At 42.9% G+C, this 17,336-nt stretch overlaps 1 protein-coding gene across 1 annotated transcript in view; it reads left to right on the forward strand.

Annotated features, from left to right (window-relative positions):
• PRDM5 (PR/SET domain 5) overlaps positions 1 to 17,336 on the forward strand; it is a 114,900-nt gene that overhangs the window by 69,704 nt on the left and 27,860 nt on the right. The window contains exons 11-14 of the mRNA XM_019669243.1: positions 1,594 to 1,687; positions 5,253 to 5,413; positions 6,396 to 6,489; positions 16,059 to 16,144. Of these exons, the coding sequence (XP_019524788.1) occupies positions 1,594 to 1,687; positions 5,253 to 5,413; positions 6,396 to 6,489; positions 16,059 to 16,144 (435 nt within the window). The remainder of the gene's footprint in view (positions 1 to 1,593; positions 1,688 to 5,252; positions 5,414 to 6,395; positions 6,490 to 16,058; positions 16,145 to 17,336) is intronic.

Genomic DNA, 17,336 nt, shown 5'->3' on the forward strand with positions numbered 1-17,336 from the left:
TCACGGCAGCCCAGCTCCAGGTTGAGCTGTTGTTCAGCATCTTAGCTGTAGAGGGCAGTGTCACTGGCCTTCATATGTGGGATCCGAACCGGGGCCCTCTGGCGTCCCAAGCCAGCTCTTAACCATCGCGCCACTCGGCCGGCCCTATTCTTGACTTTTTTAAGACACCTGAACTGACATGGGATTTATCTTTTTGTAAGGGGTGTGGAATAGACCCAGCTTAATTTTTTCCTGCGTGTCTAGACAGTTGCATAAAGCACTTTTACTAAACATTTTATGGTTTTCCTTTCAATTTGAAATGCCATATTTTCCTATAAAAAAAGTTTATTTTATATAACGAAAGAAGCCTATTACTATTTTCTATTTTATTCACCTATTTATTTGCACCTATCATTTTATTTTCTCTGGCTAAACACCACATTTGAATATCGGTAGTTCATCCTGATTTTAAAATGTCTGTTCCCCCATCCTTTCTCTATACTTGCCACAACAGAAAGCATGATAATACCTTTCTCGCCAACATTATGTGTGTAGGTAATGCTTGCATCTTCAATGTTATAATGTCCACTAGACTAAAATGTTTAAATCAATATGTTGTGAATAAAGTGACTTTCCTTTCAATTCCCTTTATTTTTATGACACCTGTATTGTAAAAACCCCTCGATGATAAGACTTCTTTTCTTATAATAAGAGAGCACAATTCAGTTTTTGATATTATAGTGTTATCTTGCCATCCATGGTGGAAAAGGGTTTTTTTTTTATCACTGATTTGGGCCAAATGGATTAATGTTGGCATATAACGGAAAACAGGTTTTAGCTCTGTTGTTTTTGTTTTTCAGTTTTAGACCTAGCAGGTAGTTTTCTATTGTTTCTTGTTTATCAGATATTTTTGTATGTCTTGTTTTTAATGGTGCTTGCTGCATCTATGCTTTTTGACATTTGGCAGATTACTGAAACTTGTTCAGACTTAGTTTCCTCATCTGTAAAATAGGGACAATAATCATATTTTTATTCATTGAATTACTGTTAGAATTAAGTGAAGTAATTCATAGAAAGTGTTTAGCGTTTGACACAAAATAAATAGTTAATGCATGTTACGTAATGTGCATCATAACATGAGTGAATGCTCTAATTTATGGGAAAAGCATCACCTAGGACTAAAAATTATTTGAAGTTATTCAGTGAAATTGTTGGAAAAGGGTGGAAACGGTCTCCCTTTTACCAATTTTCCTTTGTTTGTGTTGGAAATGTTGTACTGGCGTGGTTATAGCTTGCCCAGTGACTCAGAGAAATCGCACGTTATCTTACTCTGCAAAGGAGAGCCTGAGAAACCTCTGTGTGTATTCAGATGAGCTTTCAGTGATTAGAAGAACAGTTGTCTGCAGTATTGATCAAATTTCTGATTGTGAGAATTAGAAGACACGGTTGTGCTTCCCTGTGACGCTGCTGAGTGTGCGCACGCGTCTATGAAGCCTGTCAGCAGGAGCCACGGGATGCTTTCCGCCTCCCCCTCTTCCCGCCTTCACATCATGAATCCAGGCTCCGTCGTCGTGACGACCGGTTGGCTCTGACTCCGGTTTCTCTCGCCTGCAGACGCACTCCGAGGAGAGGCCGTTCCAGTGCGAGGAGTGCAAAGCCCTGTTCCGGACCCCATTCTCCTTGCAGAGACACCTGCTCATCCACAACAGTGAGTCCCCGCGCAGGCCGTGCAGGTCGGGAGGGCGAGAGGGACTGCCACACTTCGCTCTTGTGAACTTTCAGCACGTGGGCGTCACGCGCGGTCCCTGACGTCCTGATGTGACCTGCTTGTACTGATACTTCTGCCTCCGTTTTCTTCCTTTATCCTTCATTTATGTTCCCACAGTAAGGTTCAGCATTTTATAAGACATTTTATTTTATATCATTTCTTCCCATTATTTAAAGTTTGTATATAAAAGCACTTCCTGACCTTGGTAAGGTATCTTTGAAATTTGTTTAAAACAGACGTTTTGGTCCCTTGTAAATGTAACGATTTACATGCCAGGGTGCTGGAACTGTTTTATATTTTGATCTGGGTAGCAGTCGCCCGGATATATGCAAATCTCATTGAGATGTGGGTACTTCACGGTAAAATACATGTAGCGACCGAGGTAACATGTCGGACGCTAAAACACGCAGAATGTGGCATGGTTTTGTTAGCTCTCAGACTCGTCACGTTGGAAAGGATCAGGGTACACATCTAATTTGACCTCTTAGTTTGAGGACAGTGGAGAAGATTGAGACTCAGAAACGCAAGGACGTCCGCAGGCCCCGGGGAGCGTCAGGTCTGACCATCCCTGCTTTTCCCACTTGCCAGCCTGGGGTCGGACTTCTCTTGGCGGGGGCATTGTTTTCCTTTAGTTTAAGTCACACACATCCACACCAGGCACTCTGTCTAGGAGTCACACTTAGAGCTCTTTCTAGAATACCACACACCTCATGGCCATGTCACTGAAGGAGACGCTGTGTCAGAGAAGAAAATGTTCCTGCTGAGCTGAGTCTCAAAGTAAGTCCTCTGCTCAGATGGCGAGGTAACCGGGGCTTTCTGCAGCACTGTCTCGAACAACAGTGGTCTAACAGTAATATTTATATCCATTTTCCATCCGAGTTGAATCAGTAGAACATCCTCTACACATGAAGTTTCTACTGCTCATAACATTTTTGATATTTCAGAAGAAAGCAAAATAATCTTGACAATTGATTGGACAGATAAAATAGTATTGTGGAAGAAATTTTCTCTGGTCAAGTAGAAGTATCTAAAATTCAAAATAATAATGACATGAAAGATTTTGTGAATACTGAGTGGTCATGCATATAGTGGAATGCGTCTTTTCCCACAGTCAAGATAGTGTCTGCTTCTCATGCTGCCCCACAGCCACCTCACAGCTCTGGAGATGGTCTTAGCACAACTTTCCACTTTCCTTTTAAAAACAGCTCTACACTTAAGAAATAAAATTTGTCATGGAAGAGCAGGAATTTCCACTCCATTTCACTATCATTTTGTGAAGAAAAGCAACTGTTACGAGATGAATGGATTTCAGAATAGGGATTTAGACAAGGGAGCCTCCTTCCTAGTAGTAAGACTTTTAAACTTGGTCTATTGCTCAGGAAATGTTTCCTTGGATAGATGGAATTTTATTTGCAATAACAGCAAGGGGTTTTCAGTATAAGGAAACTAAGACTGGATGTCAGCTCGCTGGTTCTCATCAGCTGAGGATGTGGCTGAGGCGACCGAGTGTAGACTGTGCTTTCTGTATTTAATGTAACGGGCAGCACACCCGGGATCAAAGCTTTGGGAAGCCGCACGGAGACGCTTGCTGAGGAACACCAACTCTGAGTGAGTAAATGAGTGATTAGAGGTAAAATTAGACATCGGTTAAGGCCGGTGAGCTAACAGGATAGGAAAACCACAAGTGGCTTAAGTAGAGATGACAAAATACTAGATCTTGTCTAACACAATATGAAAATTAATACCTGGTTACCTTCAAAACATGAAGTCGTTAGAAACTTACATCAGTACTCTGGCTCAAGAAAAGAAGAATAACTTGTCATAATTATTTTGGAAATTACTGCAATTTCCTAATACTCTGAAAACTAAAAGGCAGGTTACTAGCCAGCTCTAAGATAAGGAAAAGTCCTGATAAATTTAAGGCAAAGAAATCTCACATCAGAATTTTAAAATTCTGATAAACCAAGGAAATCTGGAATTAAAATATGAAAGAAGAAAGGAAAGCACTCCTTTGGTGTATCTTGGTGAAGTTTTTGTACAGGAACCAATATTTTGATTCCCTGGATAGTTGAATGAAAATGCTTTGATAGGAGCAATTTTGGAGGATTTAAAAAAATTTCTTTCAGTGCCTAAATAAGATATGCTATTAATGTTTGCAATCTTATGTGGATTGATATTTCCTTTTACTCTCACTGGTTATATTTTATACATATACAATGCTTAAATACATCTAAAAAGATACCTAAGGACAACTAGGCCAGGACTTAACACCCTGAAACGAAAAGGCACAAAGGCAACAACAAAGGTCAGACTCTCCAACTCCTGAGGATTTGGGTGGGACTTAGTTTCAAGCATTGGGTTTCAATAAGGCTCTAAGAGACTTCAAACTAAGGAGGCGTCACTCTACTTGGAAAGACAAAGGGAGGGTAATTTTTCTTTTCCTTTTTTCTTCCTTCTTTTTGTCCTTCCTCCCTTAAATTTGCTATGAAGAAATAATAGGCTCTTCACATTGCTAAGTGCATGCTGGTTATAATAAAGGGGCGTTAGATGAGCTTGGTTGAAATTGAGGTAGTTTCTTATTTAGATGTAGAAAAATATGTATTTTGTCTCATAGTGAATTTGTAAATCGGTGCTCATATAATGGTTCTCTAAGAAGGGAATATCTACTCAGGTACTGGTCTGTCTAAATCGTGATCATGTGCTGCGTACGTTTTATAGCTCCCTGAGGGAGAGCACTGACTTCCGATAGGGCACACGCATTGCTTGTATGTAGCCTCACAGGCCCAGGCTACAGAAAGAGAAGCCGGCGAAGGCCTGGCAAATAGCAGAGCCTCTGGGGTATAAATGGGGATTGCCATGCTGGGTCCCTCTGCCCCAATCCAACTGCCTCTTGAGAGGCGGCCCCCCACACTGTGTGAGAGCCTGGGAGGCCGAGGCCCACTCCCAGCTGTCTCACAGCTGACTACGGAGCCGCCAGTTCAAGCTGCTGAGACAGGAAGGGGCATCCCAGTCCTGGGATGAGAGGGCTGCTCTGAGCCCCTGCTGGCTGCCTGTGGGCAGGCCAGCCTGCTCCCTTGTCCGCCAGAGGCCACAGGGCTAGTGCTGGAATTGAGGGGAGCTAGGAGGGATCCCAAAAGTGACTCCTTCTGCTGTACAGAGTCCTTTTGTCACAAGAATCTCCTTATCTCAAACCCCACTGTTGTCTTAGAAACTTACTTTTAAAGAAAGCTCATGGTACCTCTAGGAAGTTAACTAAATCCCAACATTTTCCAGTTAAAGAGACTGAAAATAGAATAAGGTTAAAGGACTTCCCCCAGTCACACTGATTTAGCAAATGTGGAGCCAAAATTTGTTGTGAAACATTACCTTTTATGGTTGCGGTAAGTTGTTAGAGCCATAAAGCTAACTTTTTTGGGGAAACCAGACTAAATCTGTGGGGGGGGAGTTAGCAGGATCCTGCTGTTGCATCTTACTTGTCCCTGATTTGACCTTTTAATTTTCTAAGGTGAGAGGACTTTCAAGTGTCATCACTGTGATGCTACGTTCAAAAGGAAAGATACCTTAAATGTTCACGTCCAGGTGGTTCACGAAAGACACAAGAAATACAGATGCGAGCTGTGCAATAAGGCATTCGTTACACCTTCAGTGCTTAGAAGTCATAAGAAAGTAAGTGGAAGCCTGCTGGGAGCTTGAATGGGGTACAGATTTAAGCATGTCTGTTAATTACCATGGGGGCATCAATTTTATATGAAATGCCTTGGCTATTATAAACAATGCTGCAGTGAACACAGGTGTACAGGTATCGTTTTTGAATTAGTGTTTTCATTTTCTTTGGATAAATACCCAGCAGTGGAATTGCTGAGTCATGTGGTGGTTCTATCGTTACCTTTTTGAGGAGCCTCCACACTGTGTTCATGGCGGCTGCACCATTTACATCCCCACCAGCAGTGTCGGAGGGTCCCCTTTTCTCCACAGCCTCGCCAGTACCTATTTGTTGACTGTTTGATGAGAGACATTCTAACAGGCGTGAGGTGTCAAAATTTGCTTTTGAATGATACTCCTTTACCTTTCCTTATTTTTTTTTTATGCCCAGATTAAAGGTATGTTGAGGGCAGTACTGTTCTTTCAAATTGACTGTTCAGTTCACACCTGCTGATTTTGAAGGTCATGTCAGATTTATCTTCCTCTTTGCTTTGTAGCAAAATTAGTCCAGTCAGACAAGCATAATGCAAGGAACAGATTACTTTATTGAGATGAATTCTGTCTGGAAGCGTTAAATACACACGAAGTATGTGAAAAGTGCTTCGAAGGAAATGTTTCTTGGCAGCAGGCAAGGGCAACTGTAGCCCCATTTGGAGTACAGTTTTGCCAGCATATACTGGTTTGGTATAACTCCATCATTCTTAGATGGGGGCTTTATAAAGGCTTAAAAAGTAAACTGTGGAATTATTTTCAAATGAACACTAATGTATGATTCCAAGCTTTTTTTTGAGCCGGTGGGAATACCCATGATAAGTGGTTGAAAATCTCATTGTGATATGATATCATTTTAATGAAACATAATCCTGGGAATAAAGGATTTAGCATTGTCACAGGCACTTAATCACCTTCACCTGGTTCTCCACCCTTTCTCTTCCACTCCACATAGACACACACGGGAGAAAAGGAAAAAATCTGCCCATACTGTGGTCAGAAGTTTGCCAGCAGCGGGACCCTGAGAGTTCACATCCGGAGCCACACAGGTACGTGGGCCGTACCTGGTGATAAGAACAACCAGGAGAAATCACATTCTTCCAAGACGAGGAGTACTGTAATATTACCGACTAGCTCCCAGATTCAGAATTCATCTTGGCTGTTTTCTCTCCCATAAAGTTTCGTAAAATCCAATTTCTTACTCTGGAAAAATTTTGACTAAATATACTTTCTCAAACTAAGTTAACTATCTAAAGTGGAAATAATCTGATTAATGTTTGGTTGTGATATACCTGTGACTTAATTTATATATTCTAATGGGTGGAATAGCAGTTTCACTTTTCATAGAAGGCAAAGGCCTACTCTTAAAAATCCCTTTGTGTAAAACTCAACAAGTGTTAGTTTTTAAAGAGGCACTGTTGTATGGAATCTAAAATCATCTCAGGGAATGTTTCCTGTCCTGTTATATGAAAATCCATTGGTAGCTCCTGTGCTTTGAATGAGGTTACCTTTTGTTAATATTGTTAAAAGAAAACATTTAAGCAAGTTCTCCGGTTCCTTCACGTTTTGATTGATTTTCTCCTTTACTTCCTTAAATAACCACCCAGTTGTGTGCTGGCTTCACCTTCTTTTTTCTGTCTCCTCTTTTCCCATTAACCACTGTCCTAGGGTGAAGTCTGACCTCACTTTTGGGTTTTCCATTAACTTTGAAATATTATTTTTCATAAACTCTGTACTCCTTCATAATTAGGTGATTAGAATAAAGGTATGCACAGCAAGTGTGCACAAGACGTCCACTTTCATAGATTATTAAAATACAGTAGGCTTGATTTTTCGAATAGAAAGGGATTTCAGGAAGTTTCTAGTTCAAGCCTCTTAATTGACCTAAGACCCAGCAAGATATAGTGCTTTGCTGAGGTCACACAACTTGTGCGCAGTTCATCTAGGACTCAAGTGAGGCTTCAGTGCTGCCAGGGCTTCCATTGCTGGTATTTTTTGTGTTATTAACACATGACCTGACCCTTGCCGTCGCTCTTGAACTTCCCCCAGACCGCCCTGCATACCTTCCCTAATGTTTGATGACCTATCCTGTGGCCTATCAACCAGCTGAGGATAATAGCTAGACTTGGAAGCCTGAGGGTCTGCGGTTTGTTTCTTATGGTCTAACAGAGACCTGAACTCCACCCATGGAGAAGCCTTCCCACCACAAAATCCGCTGGCGCGCATACCTGATTACTTCATACCTGATTACTTCATACCTGGTTCATATGGAGAGCACAGAACCTGGAGTCAGCTTAGGGGCTTCCCAAGTCCGCTGTGCTTCTCTCCTCCCTGCACGAGCCTGTAAATCACTCAGTGTCTTCGCAGCGTCCTGTCCTCCTCTGAAGCCCAGGCGTGATAACGGTCCCAGCGGCCAGTGTGGGCCCAGGGACAGATGAAGGTGCGTGTGGACAGCACTGCGCCTGGCCCCAGGACGCCTGCTGGAACGGGCTGCGCCGCCCCGGCGCTGTGTGTTTTGTTTTTGCTCCTACCTGTACTGACTCGCAGGTATGCGCGCCCCTGGTGATACAGCCTGACTGTCTTTTGGTGTCATCATCCTTCTCTCTCTGTACAACGTTCAGCAGCAGAGTAAACATCATCTACAGAACAGAGATGAGGGCTTGCTGTCCGAGGCCGGGCCGGGTGCGCGGCCTCCTGGTCCGGGAAGGTGCGCGTTTCGGGCCGTGCCTGGCGGCCGCTCTGCAATCCATCATCCCGTGTCCTGTGCTCGCAGGCAGAGACGGCGCCCCGGGGGTCAGCGGAGATAGCAGAGCGAATTCTCCTGTTGCTTTATAGCTTCTTGGGGTCAGTGAGAGCTGGGGTTAATTCTGCAAGAGAATCCACAGGCTGTGACATGAATTCCATTAGTTGTTCATAAATTATGAAAGAAATTCTAGGAACCGCTTTTGGGGTTTTAAAGCCCTGGGCCAGAAGGTTAATTGCTTGCCTACAGTTGCAACCCGCTTTCCGTGTTAATCGATACCGGCTGCGCTGGCCCTTGTGGCCTCGGCCTGCTCGCACGCAGCTATTTGAATGTAGCAGTAAATCACTGCCCTGGGACATACCTACTTTTGTTTAGTAAATAGCTGTGATCAGCTTAGAAATAATGGATCGGCATATTACACTTTGATTATCCTTGGATTTTAGCCCCTGAGTTTTCTTTCTTCTCTAATACTTTTTCGGAGGAATTTATTCACTTTTAAAAATATTTGTTCACAGTTTGCAAAACAGTAGTTGTAAATAATTATAAATATAGGACACTGTGGCAATTATTAATAAAAATAGAATTAACAAAGTAATTATAAACACATGAAAGTTGGAAGTATGTTTTTCACATTTTTATGAGAATTAGATAACCTTCATATGAGGAAAGGGAATTTATTTTGCAATATTTATTGTCTAAATGGTTAATTACTAATATTAGGCCAAATCAAATGTTCTCCTACCTGAGGTAATCTAAGAGTTAACAGAATAGTTGACTGTAAAATTCGCATAGAAATACACCAGATTTTCCCTAAGAAGTCTTATTTATAGGTAAAGTCCTGAACTCCATAATTTTTTCTCCTCTGTTATTTTGACACTTCAAATAATTTCTGATCAACAAACATATCAATGGAATGGACTGCTTCTTTTCTGTTTTTCATTTCTGTCCTCGGCTCCTCCCAGTTGAATTTGGGTTAGTGACAACTAAAGACAGTCATTTTCATAGTATGATTATTTTTTCAAAAATATCAAAGACCCTAATTTTTTTAATGCAGAAATTACAGTGCTTCTGTCAAGGTGTGTCACAGGCTGGGATTTGCGGCACAGAGGGCAGATTGAGGGAGTAACATTCGTCTTACAATGTGTGGGCAGTCACCAAATGAATTATTCATATACTCACAGAGACTCTAATAAGATGGACGATTTAAAATACACCATCATTTATGTGACTTTTGATCATTTCTTCATTTTCTAATAGACGGGGGTCCTTAAAAATGGAAGTAGCCTGGGCAACAGTTTTCATCACTGTATTTAAACAGCTTTATCTGCTGGTAAATTATTACATAGTATTACTCACAGCGACCTCGGTGAAATTGGGAACACCACCACTTTCCGATTTCGTCTGATCGGCGCTTTCTCCTGCCATCGCTACCATTTTCCCCCAAGAGCGACTGTTCTTTTTCTGCAACTCTGAATTGCGCTTCAGGTCTGGGAAGGCTTCACAGCTCCCCTAGTTTTTGAGCACGGAGAACCATTTTCCGGGCTTCTTGCTGCTCAGCTCTGTGCTCTCGATTCCTCCCCGCCCAGCACTGACAGGGAGAGCCCCTGGGGCAGGCCCCTCGGTTTCACAGTTTAATCCCTCCGTGAACACTGTTCACAAAGTATGCTTGTAAATACTGGGTGAAATGAAAGCTCTGGTAGGAATTCCTAAAACGGCACTGCTGGGTGAAAGTACTCCGTCACCTGGCCTTGCGTCGCTCCCCCCCGCCCCGGCTCTAATGTGTGCCTTCACGGAGCGCCGTGGACAGCTCACATAGACGTTTCTCTTTTTTGGTCAGAACCTTGAAGACTTGGCCAGTGTCGATTGCTCAGATGTCTCTCTTTATGCAACAGTCTCCTTTGCTTCTGTCCGCACACACACCAAGGGCCCCGGGAGGGTGTCCTGCTCCCAGTAGACACATCACACGTAGCGGGCGCCATTTACATGCCTTGCTGGCCTGAACCAGAGTGTCCTGAGTGGGGAATCGCTTACTTTCTCTCCCTAGATAATTATATTGTAAAGTTATTCATTGACTCTTGTCTTTTTTTGTTCCACATCTCATACTCTGTTGGCAGCAGTAAAACGCAGGTTTTGTTTTGCCTTCAACCTGTGAATAGGTCTGGCTCTTCAGTCTTTGAGACAAAGTTCCAAATTCCTGCTTCCCAGTGAACCCCGCTTGATTTGCCATCTCTTCAAAAATGAGGGAGGGATACTGTAACTGTAAGATGCATACGGAAAAGGATGTAACTTTTACTTTTTTGTAGCTCCATTCATAGAACCTCGCATTTAAAAGCAAACTTGTTTTGATTTGGGTGGTAAAAGTATTTTGAGAAGTAAAGGTCTTCTCATTCAGTCACTTTCTGATTTTTATATTTTATTGCCCATTTCCTTATAATAGTAGACTCTTGAAACTTATAAAAGGAGACTATCTCCTCCATAAATATTCTAGGAGTAAATGTCAAGGTCAGATTTTTGTTGTCTTTCTTTCAAATATGGTGTCCTCAGGGGGTTTAACTTCTTTCGGCAGACTGAGATTCGGCAGGATTTAATTCACAGGAACATTCCAAGGGGAACAGTGTGGGGTGCGCTGAGGTTAGTGGGGTTTCATGGCTTTTTTTCTGCACACACACAAAAAAGATTTCAATTCATAGAAAAGCGCCAAGAATGAACTTGAGCTACGTCCATTTGTCCGTGGAGCATTTCACCTCCCTCTGTGGTATACTCGTAATTGCTAGACGCCCCAGCGGTTGAGGGGCTTGGGATGGTGGAATTGGAAAAGCACCTGGGTGGTGCTTGCACAATTATGTTTTCCGGTTTAATTTTCATTTAGAACAAGTCACTTGGATGTTTTGAACAATTTCCTTTGTCCACAAAAGCAAAATAAGCCCGTCCCATGACATTTGTGGAAAGCAAATATAAAGTTCTTCTAAAGAATTACCGCATAATACGTGTATTATAAAGTTCAACTACTTGGAACCATGGTAGAGTATTTTTCATGAAACATACACTGTTGCTGTTTGCTTTTTTTGTTTGAAAGTTGCCATCGTCAAAACCGATTTTTGTTGGGAAAACTCAAAGTAAAAAGTAAAACAATAACTCTAAAACCTTTAAATATTATTTAATTTAACTTAATTATTTAAATATTTAATTTGGATTCTTTGAAAGTAAGAGCTTGACTCTGTTTCGTCTTAAGTTACATTTTCTGTGTTTACATATTTTCAGAGAATATGAGAGCCCTTTGAAATCTACATAGCTTTAAAAAAATTCTGACAAAAGTTTAAATTATTAAAATGCTGTTTGAAAATAGTCTATGTAATTAAAATATCTTAAAAGCTATACATTATATGTTAAATTTTCCTGTTTGCTTAAAAATCTTTGAAAACATAGGGCTCATTTGATGCACACTTTTTAAATTGTGGTAAAATATATATAACAAAATTTATCACTTACCATTTTGTAAAGTTTTCCAGATTGATCATAATCATTTTACTCAATCTCTTGCATTCAATATGTTTAACAGTATGAAATAAATTTTGATCCCTGAGCCCTCTGACTTAGCGGTCAGTTCATTTCTTAAATTAAATCCATTGTCTAATTTAAGAAATCAAGATATGAAATTTAAGAATATCAAGGTTTGTAAGATTTTTCTTTATTAGTTTCCTGTTATGTAAACATAGATCATAGAGAGGGTTTGTGTCAGGATATGGGACGTTGAGGTGGTTGTGTGACAATAGATGGATAGTCAGCGGCTCTGTGACGTTAGGGTCCTTGTGTCAGAAAGACGCGCGCTGACCGTCACTCCCCCCACGAGCTGAAGACGCTGTTTCCCTGTGAGCGTGTTCATCCTTTGGTGAGGGCCAGAGTTCTGATGTCTTTACCATTGCAGTGCGTAAAACAATGGCAACGTCTGTAAATTGTTATTCTAATAGCATATATTAAACCAGACGCTGATTTCTTCCTGTTGTTTTTAGCCATATTTGCCAGTGCATGGTCGTTGTTGGTAATGCATTTTCTTTGTCAAAGACTCAGGGTGACTTGAGGACCAGGCTAGACTGGTAAGGTTCCATGTGGCATCTAGATGTCCCTTGTCATCACCACCCGCTGCCTGTGACAGGCCGATGTCCAGTTTCTGGAGCGTTTTTTCTGAACATCCTCCCCCTACCCCCACCCCTGGTGCATTTCAGCTCCTTCCACCTCAGCTGTGTCTTGAGGATTTAGAGGCACTTAGTTCAAGCCCAGTCAAATAATTCGAATTCAAAGGAAAAGCATTACCACAAAGGTGTCTTGACTGATGTTCAGTAGGCACGAGGAACTGCACTCGTTCAGTGCTTCTGTCTTTTCTGACGCCCTGTGCTTGGTCCTTCTCCTGCCCACGCCCACACAGAGCTTTCTTAAAACCATCTCCTTGCTTTCTTTTCCTCTCATAGTTTATCAGTATCTGAAATGATCGTGTGTTTTCTCTTTAACTTTTGCTCGTCTTTCTCATGACACTAGTAAAGTAGAAGGGACGGTAATTTTGTGAATCTGTTCGTAACTCCATTCCCACAGCCCAGGCCAGTAACTGGCAGATGGTCAGTGCTCGAAAACTGTGTATTTAATCAATCAGTCAGTGAGCTTCCTGGAGTAGCCGCTTTGTGGCACCTTTTAAAATCAACTTAAAATCAACCCTTTATAGTTGCCAATATTTTTCTGTTTGTTCCTTGATGGGTTTGAGGAAAACACCAGTGGGTTTTAGTGTTATTCAGTGTCAGCACATAGTGTAAAGAAAGAAGCAGATGCAAAGAGCTCCTCTATTTTCCTTAGTGAAGTGAAAAATACGTTGCAGTTATGTACATATCAGTGTTATTTGTGCTACTGTGCTCATTAAATCTGACCGCTGGTAGCTCAGTCGCATCGTGTGGTGTGTGATACTTGCCAGTATTGTATTTCCCTTCTCAGTGTCGAAGGCGATTACCTAGATGTAGTTCTCCGGGCTCAGCTTCACGTTATGTCAGGATTTGCAATCACTTGGGACCCGCTTTGAGACAAAACACACATTCCTGACCTGCCCCAGAGTTTTTTCTGATGAGCTTTGATAACTAGAAGGATGCCGCCATCTACCAGGTGGAAAGCTCTGGTTCATGTGAACTGTCACTGCAAAAAGCAGAGTTTCTGCCAATAACTTTAAAAAGTCTAACCTATTTTAGACAGAATACTAGCCATGTCATTAATGTGTGTGATGGCACAGAGTTAAGGATTAAGGTGAGGGTTCATTTCTGATTCCACTGTTTGATAGCTGCGTCCTCTTGAGCAAATGACTTATCCTTTTGGTGTCTTACTCTCTTTATTTGTATACTAGGGATATGATACTTAGATCATAAGGTTGTTGCAAGAATTAAAATTGCTACTCTAAGCATCATAAACAGAACAGAGGCTGATCATAGGCGCTGAACGTTTCAGCTGCTGTTATAATTATTTCCACTGTAGATGGGGTTTTAGCTCCATTTTATTAGCTAATTTTCAGCTTAACTAATTTGCATGCTAGTCAGAACTTGAGCACTGTGATTAGCCCAAACAAAATGAAGACAGTGTCTGGATCTACCAGAGGTGTTAAAAAGGAGTGCCTCTTTGGATTTGCATCCTGCTGTGCACAGGACCTGTGGACCGACAGTGCTGAAGTGAGAAAGCAAGACCCACGTTTTGAGTTCTCTCAGGCTGAAGGTTACTTCCCGTTCATACCAGGGTAATTTTCTGTGCAGACAAAATATTTCCTTCAAACGTACCCATCACAATAATTTTAGATAATGAAGGAAAGAAAGTATTATACACATACTGTGAAAAACACCCAGGAACAAACAGCTTGTCTTTAATAGACAAGTGAAGCAAATGACTTTAATAGTTAGGGATACATTGGCTCGTCCAGGTTTCCCCAGTGTGAGAGTGGGGGGGCAGCCATGGTTTTGTCCTCAGAGTCTGAGAAACACAGGAGTACCCTAAACATGCTCCATCCAGAAGAGGAGAGGGCAGCAGTGGAGCGTAGCCTGTAGGTCTGCGGAGCACACTGTAGTTTCCCGACACATTCCCTTTATCAAAGTCATTTAGGGACACCTTTAAAACTGGAGCTCTGTTCTGGACCAGTAGAAGGAGTGGAGTCGAAGTCACCAGGTTTCTCAAACATGGCAGCTCAGTGCCACTGGCTCTCCGGGCGGCAGGGGACTGGGGGACAAATCCGGCTGTCTAGACCTTCCGGCTTCGGTCCTGAGCAACTGCACAGGCCTCACGGGCAGCAGCTAGATGGACGTGAGTGACAGTCTTTGCTGCCATGATGACGAGGTGATGGCATTAGTTTGCTTGGTAACGAGGCATCACAAAGTGAGTGGCTTAAACAGTGAGACTTTGTCATCTAACAGTTCTGGAGGCTGCAAGTCTGAGACCAGAGGGAGTCAGCAGGGCCACCCCTCTGCCCTGAAGGTGCTCCCCTCTTCCTGTGGCATCGTCCCTCTGTGTCTGTCTTCACATGGCCATCTTCTTAATAGGACATTAGTCATATCAGGTTAGGGGCCCACTATCCCAGTAACATGTGCCAGGACCCTAAGGACCCTATTTCCAAATGAGGTCACACCCTGAGGTCCTGGGGTTAGGACTTCAACATGTGGATTTTGGTTTGCGCGGTGGGTAGACACGGGACAATTCAGTCCACAACAGGTGACCATATATTTTTATGTTCCTGATTGGGACACTTGTGAAAGTGGGAGGGAGTACTGTTCACACTTGTGCCAGGAGCGGCAGCATGAGCCTGCCTCGCGCAAACCTGAATACGCGGTTGCTGCACCCGTGAGACGGACAGAATTACCTCATTTTTAGAGGTTCGGTGAGGTTAAATCTCTCTCCCAGAGTTACAGCTGGAAAGATGGGCAGAACTCCTCAGGACAATCAGATTCTGAAAAGGGAGAAAAGACCATGCTTTTAAAAGAAGTTAACCTTTTCCTGGTGATAGAGGAAATGTAGCTATTATGAAAGAAAATAATAGCCAGTCTGCTAGATGAGGCTTAATTAGCATATAAATTAGCTGATAACTGCGTTCTTTGATGTTGTTTGCTGGCTATTCTGTGGGTGCTGGAGAGCAAAACCGCACATAGGCTGGGGGACCTGAAGACTAGCTGCGAGGGAAAGACAGAAGTTTTGTGTGTCGAAAGGCAACTGTTCTATTGTATTGGTCTTTGATTGCAAGCTGGGTCTCCTGTCTCCCATGTCAGTATTTAAATCAGGGAATAAATACTTAGTGATTTGGAGTTACTGCCCATTGTATGATTAGACTGGTGGAGGGCTGCTGCAGATTCCTCCTGGAGATCAAGTTTTGTCACATTTTTTTCACATTTCACAATAGAACTTTAAAAAAAAAATGTGATGTGTATATGTATGCTTGCTTGTGTTGCAAAATGGCTTGACTATTTTCTGGATAACCTTTAGATGAGAGGTACTCAGTTTTATCAGAAAGTGTGTATCTATCTACTATTAGTTTAACTGCCAATGGTTCTGTTTAACATGCACCAATTCTATGAAATCATTTGGAAACTCAGCGCCCTGACATAGAATATGAAATCCCCCCTTTTTTTTTTTAAACAAAGTGTCCATGAAGCAATGGAAGCCGCCCAGTACAGTGACAGAGGGAGCTGAGTCACGGCCAGGCCACTGCCCGGCCCCGCCAGGGTGTGTCCGCCCTGCCCCGCCAGGGTGTGTCCGCCCTGCCATGCATGCAGGGCGGTGGGGACAGGGTCTGATGTGGGAGGAGGGGTTGGCACGTGCTCGCTCTGCTCCGTCGTGCTTTACTCCATGAAGCCTCCCTCTGTTTTGTAGGTGAGCGTCCTTACCAGTGCCCTTACTGTGACAAAGGGTTCAGCAAAAACGACGGACTGAAAATGCACATCCGGACCCACACCAGGGTAAGACTATTTCCTATGTCAGTCATATTGCTCATAAAAACCATACTCCTGTAAACAAACTTAGGGCTACGTGAGAAAATAGAGGCAATGTATCAAAATTGTATGTTTATATTTATGATAGACATTTGGGGATTTGTTTTGAAAGACAAAACAATGAAAGAAACAGAAATCCAAACCCCTAACGAGTGCCCGTTCTTTGAACTGTGATACTGTGTTCACGGGTAGTAGGAGTTATAAATGACCAACTGCCAAATAAACACATTGTGACATTTTAACGCTAATGAATAAGAAGGTGCCGTCTTGCAGAGCAGTTGCCAGTGACAGGAACGTTCCTGAATAGAGGTGAGTCAGCGTGTGGCCGCAATACACGTGAACAGGTATATCGGCCAGAAAGCTGGTGAAAATTCTGTAAATGGTGGGAGAGGTGGGAGGCAAAGGCGGACAGCTCCCCGTTTGCAGGCGTGCCCGGGGCGTCGGCCTCTCTCCCAGGGTGCCCTGTGTTCCTCTGCTGTGCTCCCCTCTCCCTGCACGGCTGTCATTCTGTCACAGATGGGCTTTCCCAGACTCAAGCGCCCGCCTCCCATTCTGTAAACAGCCTGAGCGGCTCCCCCTCCATCCAGACCAGAGTATTCAGTTTGGGGCACACTTAGACTCCGCCTGTGGACTTGCCGCGTGAAAACTGGGTGTTGTTTTGAATAGCTCTTCTTGGTTCTGCTCCATCCATCTTCTCACTGCATCGTCGTTGTGCTCAGAGTTCCTTGCCAGTGTGGCCTTTAATGGGCTTGCGGTCTGTATATAAAAGACATTTTCAAAATTTAAGAGACATGCCTCATCCCCTTAAGAGCAATTCGAATTCGAGCCTCTGCTGGATTTTACTGTTACCTTAGCTGTAACATAAAAGCTTTAGAGAAAGCACATAATGACGATGTCCTTCCCAGGATAGTAATGCTCTAGCCCTCCACTTCACTTCTGCGGGCCGTAAAGCTACTGTCTGGGGTTCTTAGGAGAGTGCTCTTCTGGTGTTTGTGGTGGAGGAGAGCTGCTTGTCGGCTCATTAAAGCAAACCCACGGCAGGTTTGCCATTCTGATTCATAATATCATGCCCATCTCATACGGACATTAGGAGCTGGAGTACCTCCGAAACGTTAAATTGCTCCATGTAACAGTAAAGGGTTAGACCGCTATTACTGCT

Source organism: Hipposideros armiger, unplaced genomic scaffold (genome assembly GCF_001890085.2).
Source record: "Hipposideros armiger isolate ML-2016 unplaced genomic scaffold, ASM189008v1 scaffold_1, whole genome shotgun sequence".
NCBI lineage: Eukaryota > Metazoa > Chordata > Mammalia > Chiroptera > Hipposideridae > Hipposideros > Hipposideros armiger.